Source organism: Coregonus clupeaformis, unplaced genomic scaffold (assembly GCF_020615455.1).
Source record: "Coregonus clupeaformis isolate EN_2021a unplaced genomic scaffold, ASM2061545v1 scaf2977, whole genome shotgun sequence".
Taxonomy (NCBI): Eukaryota; Metazoa; Chordata; class Actinopteri; order Salmoniformes; family Salmonidae; genus Coregonus; species Coregonus clupeaformis.
In genome coordinates, this window is record NW_025536431.1 from 27,501 (window position 1) to 34,275 (window position 6,775).

The 6,775-nt window shown below is 48.8% G+C and overlaps 2 protein-coding genes across 2 annotated transcripts in view; both read right to left on the minus strand.

The window, feature by feature from the left end:
• The window catches only part of LOC121565043 (post-GPI attachment to proteins factor 6-like), a 19,669-nt gene extending 14,478 nt beyond the window's left edge, over window positions 1-5,191 (minus strand). Inside the window, exons 1-2 of the mRNA XM_045219986.1 lie at window positions 5,186-5,191; window positions 4,983-5,107 (exon numbers count right to left, since the gene is read on the minus strand). The gene's annotated coding sequence lies outside the window, so the exon portion shown is untranslated. The remainder of the gene's footprint in view (window positions 1-4,982; window positions 5,108-5,185) is intronic.
• A 585-nt stretch (window positions 5,192-5,776) lies between these two features.
• Window positions 5,777-6,567, minus strand: LOC123489291 (post-GPI attachment to proteins factor 6-like). Its single transcript, XM_045219987.1, has 2 exons — window positions 6,176-6,567; window positions 5,777-5,979 (listed from the first exon to the last, which is right to left on the minus strand). The coding sequence occupies exons 1-2, from the start codon at window positions 6,237-6,239 to the stop codon at window positions 5,792-5,794; spliced, it is 252 nt and encodes an 83-aa protein (XP_045075922.1). The 5' UTR covers window positions 6,240-6,567; the 3' UTR covers window positions 5,777-5,791.
• Window positions 6,568-6,775: the final 208 nt, after the last annotated feature.

A 6,775-nucleotide genomic window follows, 5' to 3' on the forward strand; every position in this document is an offset into this window, starting at 1 on the left:
ACACCCTAATTGACAAACAAACAAACAACAAGTGTGCGGTTAAAATTGGCAAAAAACACACACATTTCCACAGGGCCGTGGGGTGAGACAGGGATGCAGTTTAAGCCCCACCCTCTTCAACATATATATCAAATAATTGGCGAGGGCACTAGAACAGTCTGCAGCACCTGGCCTCACCCTGCTAGAATCTGAAATGTCTACTGTTTGCTGTCACCAACCAAGGAGGGCCTACAGCAGCACCTAGATATTCTGCACAGATTCTGTCAGACCTGGGCCCTGACAGTAAATCTCAGTAAGACAAAAAAAAATGGTGTTCCAAAAAAGATCCAGTTGCCAGGACAAAGAAAATACAAATTCCATCTAGACACCGTTGCCCTTAAGCACACAAAAAACTATACATACTTCGGCCTAAACATCAGCGCCACAGGTAACTTCCACAAAGCTGTGAACGATCTGAGAGATAAGGCAAGAAGGGCCTTCTATGCCATCAAAAGGAACATAAAATTCAACATACCAATTAGGATCTGGCTAAAACTACTTGAATCAGTTATAAAAATGCCCTTTATGGTTGTGAGGTCTGGGGTCTGCTCACCAACCAAGAATTCACAAAATGGGCCAAACACCAAATTGAGACTCTGCGTGCAGTATTCTGCAAAAATATCCTCAGTGTACAACGAAAAACACAAAATAATGCATGCAGAACAGAATTAGGCCGATACCCGCTAATTATCAAAATCCAGAAAAGAGCCGTTAAATTCTATAACCACCTAAAAGGAAGCGATTCCCCAAACCTTCCATAACAAAGCCATCACCTACAGAGAGATTAACCTAGAGAAGAGTCCCCTAAGCAAGCTGGTCCTGGGGCTCTGTTAACAAACACAAACAGACCCCACAGATCCCCAGGACAACAACACAATTAGATGGCAGCATTCGCGCAAAACTGAAAGCACGAACCACCACATTTAACCACGGCAAGGTGACTGGGAATATGGCAGAATACAAACAGTGTAGCTATTCACTCCGCAAGGCAATCAAACAGGCAAAACGTCAATATAGAGACAATAGTGGAGTCGCAATTCAATTCAATGGCTCAGACACGAGACGTATGTGGCAAGGTCTACAGACAATCACGGACTACAGAAGGAAAACCAGCCACGTCGCCGACACCGACATCTTGCATCTGGACAAGCTAAACACCTTCTTCGCCCAATTTGAGGATAACACAGTGTCACCGACGCGGCCCACTACCAAGGACTGTGGCCTCTCCTTCTCCGTAGTGAGTAAGACATTTAAGCGTGTTAACCCCCGCAAGGCTGCCGGCCCAGACGGCATCCATAGCCGCGTCCTCAGAGCATGTGCAGACCAGCTGGCTGGAGTGTTTATGAACATATTCAATCTCTCCTTATCCCAGTCTGCTGTCCCCACTTGCTTCAAGATGGCCACCATTGTTCCTGTACCCAAGAAAGCAAAGGTAACTGAACTAGCACTCACCTCTATCATCATGAAATGCTTTGAGAGACTAGTCAAGGATCATATAACCTCTACCTTACCTGTCACCCTAGACCCACTTCAATTTGCTTACCGCCCCAATAGATCCACAGACGATGCAATCGCCATCGCACAGCACACTGCCCTATCCCATCTGGACAAGAGGAATACCTATGGAAGAATGCTGTTCATTGACTATAGCTCAGCATTCAACACCATAGTACCCTCCAAGCTCATCATTAAAGCTCGAGGCCCTGGGTCTGAACCCCGCCCTGTGCAACTGGGTCGTGGACTTCCTGACGGGCCGCCCCCAGGTGGTGAAGGTAGGAAACAACACCTCCACTTCGCTGATCCTCAACACTGGGGCCCCACAAGGGTGCGTGCTCAGCCCCCTCCTGTACTCCCTGTTCACCCATGACTGCGTGGCCAAGCACCCCTCCTGTCCTCCCTGTTCACCCATGACTGCGTGGCCAAGCACCCCTCCTGTCCTCCCTGTTCACCCATGACTGCGTGGCCAAGCACCCCTCCTGTCCTCCCTGTTCACCCATGACTGCGTGGCCAAGCACCCCTCCTGTCCTCCCTGTTCACCCATGACTGCGTGGCCAAGCACCCCTCCTGTCCTCCCTGTTCACCCATGACTGCGTGGCCAAGCACCCCTCCTGTCCTCCCTGTTCACCCATGACTGCGTGGCCAAGCACCCCTCCTGTCCTCCCTGTTCACCCATGACTGCGTGGCCAAGCACCCCTCCTGTCCTCCCTGTTCACCCATGACTGCGTGGCCAAGCACCCCTCCTGTCCTCCCTGTTCACCCATGACTGCGTGGCCAAGCACCCCTCCTGTCCTCCCTGTTCACCCATGACTGCGTGGCCAAGCACCCCTCCTGTCCTCCCTGTTCACCCATGACTGCGTGGCCAAGCACCCCTCCTGTCCTCCCTGTTCACCCATGACTGCGTGGCCAAGCACCCCTCCTGTCCTCCCTGTTCACCCATGACTGCGTGGCCAAGCACCCCTCCTGTCCTCCCTGTTCACCCATGACTGCGTGGCCAAGCACCCCTCCTGTCCTCCCTGTTCACCCATGACTGCGTGGCCAAGCACCCCTCCTGTCCTCCCTGTTCACCCATGACTGCGTGGCCAAGCACCCCTCCTGTCCTCCCTGTTCACCCATGACTGCGTGGCCAAGCACCCCTCCTGTCCTCCCTGTTCACCCATGACTGCGTGGCCAAGCACCCCTCCTGTCCTCCCTGTTCACCCATGACTGCGTGGCCAAGCACCCCTCCAACTGAAGTCGCTGACGGCACAACAGTAGTAGGCTGATTACCAACAATGACGAGACCGTCTACAGGGAGGAGGTGAGGGCTCTGGGAGTGTGGTGCCAGGAAAATAACCTCTCACTCAACGTCAACAAAACAAAGGAGATGATCGTGGACTTCAGGAAACAGCAGAGGGTGCACCCCCCTATCCACATCGACGGGACCGCAGTGGAGAAGGTGGAAAGCTTCAAGTTCCTTGGCGTACACATCACTGACAAACTGAAATGGTCCACCCACGCAGACAGGGTGGTGAAGAAGGCGCAACAGAGCCTCTTCAACCTCAGGAGGCTGAAGAAATGCTTGGCACCTAAAACCCTCACAAACTTTTACAGATGCACAATTGAGAGCATCCTGTCGGGCTATATCACCGCCTGGTACGGCAACTGCACCGCCCGCAATCGCAGGGCTCTCCAGAGGGTGGTGCCATCTGCCCAACGCATCACCGGGGGCAAACTACCCGCCCTCCAGGACACCTACAGCACCCGATGTCACAAGAAGGCGAAAAATATTATCAAGGACATCATCCACCCGAGCCACTGCCTGTTCACCCCGCTATCATCCAGAAGGCGAGGTCAGTACAGGTGCATCAAAGCTGGGACCGAGAGACTGAAAAACAGCTTCCATCTCAAGGCCATCAGACTGTTAAATAGCCATCACTAGCACATTAGAGGCTGCTGCTGCCTATTGAAATCACTGGCCACTTTAAGAAATGGAACACTAGTCACTTTAATAATGTTTCCATATCTTGCACTACTCATCTCATATGTATATACTGTATTCTATACTATTCTACTGTATCTTAGTCCATGCCGCTCTGTCATTGCTCTTCCATATACAGTGCTGTGAAAAAGTATTTGCCCCCTTTCTAATTTTCTCTACTTTTGCATATTTGTGATACTGAATGTTATCAGATCTTCAACCAAAACCTAATATTAGATAAAGGGAACATAAGTGAACAAATAACACAACAATTACATATTTATTTCATAAACAAAGTTATGCAACACCCAATTCCCCTGTGTGAAAAAGTAATTGCCCCCTTACACTCAATAACTGGTTGTGCCACCTTTAGCTGCAATGCCTTAGACCACTGCGCCAGACTTGACTGGTCCTGTATATCTATATAGATCTATATCTATATCGTTTTGCCTGTATTGGCCTTTAACATCAATTAGCTCTACATTCCATTATCAGAACATGAAGAAAACCTTCCATAAAAACCACAAGAAAACTTTAGTAACGTTCAAAGAACGTTCTAGGAATGTTATTTAAAAAACTGATACTTTCCGTTCTCAGCGTCAACAAAACTCTCTCTCTCTCCTCTATCTTGTTAAGTGTGTTCAGGTAGGTGTGTTGGCCACGCCCACTCACTGGCCACAGCTGATCTTAATAGTGTTTGAATCAACAGCTTTGTATGATAAGAAAATATGGCATGCTAGATCCATCCTGGTGGCGCAGTGGACTAATTCCAGGGCTAGAGAACAGAAGATCATAGGTTCAAATCTCACTGACGCCGTGTCACAATAAATAAATAAAAATGAACTGTTTGCATGATTAATGCCTAAGCAAATCAATGTCCATGGTCCTACTTTATCAGTGCTTGGAGTTCAAAACAGTTAACCCGAAATAAGCTAGCAGTGTTATTGAAACGTATGGCTTTGTTCCCACAACCAATGTGAAACCAAAAACATACATTCCCACAACTTCCCGAATGTGCTAGCTGGGTTGTTAGACTGCAGTAGACAGACTTTCAGGTGTGACTGGTTTTTATCATGATGCCTGACTGGTCACATCTCTTCCTCATGATGCCTGACTGTTCACATCTCTTCCTCATTGCTCTCTGAAGCTGACGTTGCAATACAACGCAGTTGCTTCTCGATTGCTTTGTGAAACATCCCCCTGCAACTCATCTGCAACTTGGTTGCATCCAGTTGAAACTGTCCAACTGTATGTCCTGCGGGAACCGTGATCAAGGTTGACAGAAGAGACATTAGCCAAACGGGAGCTATATCATTAAATATTGGCATCATAGCTAGTCATGGTTTAAGTACATGGTTGGGCAGACAATAAATGTCATTTTAGAAGTGAACCCAGACCTCTCTCTGTCCACTAGCTTGGTGGGTTAGGGTTAGGGTTAGGGTTAACCCAGACCTCTCTCTGTCCACTAGCTTGGTTAGCTCCTTACTTGAGTAGTGCAGGTCTGTCGGGGGAGGCGGTCTGGGTTAGGGGCGTGGCCTGCAGGATGGGTGTGTCCACTGCTCTCCTGACTGACAGCTGGGGCTGGAAGTAGTAGGAGCAGGACGGGAAGCCCTACACACACAATACACACACATTATAAAACACACACACACACACACACACACACACACACACACACAAACTCCTCACCTTGTGTTCGATCGTCCATCATCTTGGGGCAGGTGAGCCGCCAGGTACCAGTCTCCGGGGCGGGGTTAGAGAGGTTAAAGGTCATGTTGCTTTGTGATGATGTCACAGGAAGGATGAGTGAGAGGACTGATGTTGTCACCGTGTTGTTAGGAAACACCCGTCCTACTGGGTCGATGACTGGAGGAGCTCCCCAACTCATGGAACGGAGGGAGGGAGGGAGAGAAGAGGGATGGAGGGGAGGGAGGGAGGAGGGGGGGGGGGGGAGAGATGAGGGAGATATAGAAGAGGGGAGAGGGAGGAGGGGGAGGGAGGGAGGGAGGGATAGATGAGGGAGGGAGAAGGAAGAGAGGGATGGAGAGGTGGAGGGTTAGATAGAGAACACTGAGTAGAAACATGTTATTGCAGGTAGAGACAGGCTGTGATGTGTTGCCCCCAAGACAGAGAGAGGTAATAACAGAACTGCTGATTCTATTAGTGCCACTAGCCACATCTCTAGACCAAGTTCACAGAGTTGTCATCGTTGAGCAATGAGCAGCACTGAGCTTTAGTGCCTGATTGTCCACTCAACACTGCAAACAACAGAAAGGAAGCATTATTGTCATAGACTTACATGGTGACGTTGTGTGTTCCACAGTGGAAACCGCTGCCCCTGGTTACAGTGAACAGCCAGCGGGCGGCGACGGTGTCGTCCGGGATACGGAACATGGTCAGCCTGATGTTGCCATACCAACCGTATCTAGACAGCTTCTGGGCCGGCTTAGCAGACAACTCCTGAACTAACGTCAGCTCACCACCTGGAGGGACACACATATTAACGCGTAAATCATAGTCCACAGACGCTGAGACGTGATAGTTACGCGGCTCTGAGACCACCGTCCGCGGGGGACGCACAGCTCACACTGGCTAGCTTCCTAACAACACAACTGGCTAAGCTAACGTTAGCTAACCGAGCAACGCTAGCTAGCTCGGGGATATGTTGTCGTGACTTACCATCGCCGAAAGCGGTAGCTATGAAAGACAACACCAGCAAACTTGGCAGTATGTGAATTTCCATTTTGTTTTTTCACAAAACGCGTTTATTTTCCTCCAAACCATCACATGTCATATCGGGCTAGCAGCTCCCGAGTTGACCGGCGTCTCTTGGTTGTAAAGTAAACAAGCCCCACAAAGCCCTGCGCGGTTCCAGGAAGTCCAGGGGAGGGTTCTGTTCCAAATCAACAACAACATAGATGGCATCGCCTCTTCCTCTCTGACAAAAGCTAAATAAAACAATGTTATAAAATGTACAATCATCACACTTCTTAATATTAATTAAATGGGTTGTGGTCAGTAAACCAATGGAATATGGTGTTAGGTAATTGCGTAGCTACTGTTAATAATACAAATCTACTAGCAATACAAATTACAAGTGCATAACTAATGGTCATTTTCCATGAAGAAACATTTTTGAAAAGTATTGGTATCATTATTTTGTTGCAATGTTTTCATAAACCATGCACAATATTTGATTGGCAATTTTTTTTTAAAGCCTCATGTTGATGTTGGTCACATTACCGCTAACTAATGTGAGTTTGTCATGCTGTGCACACT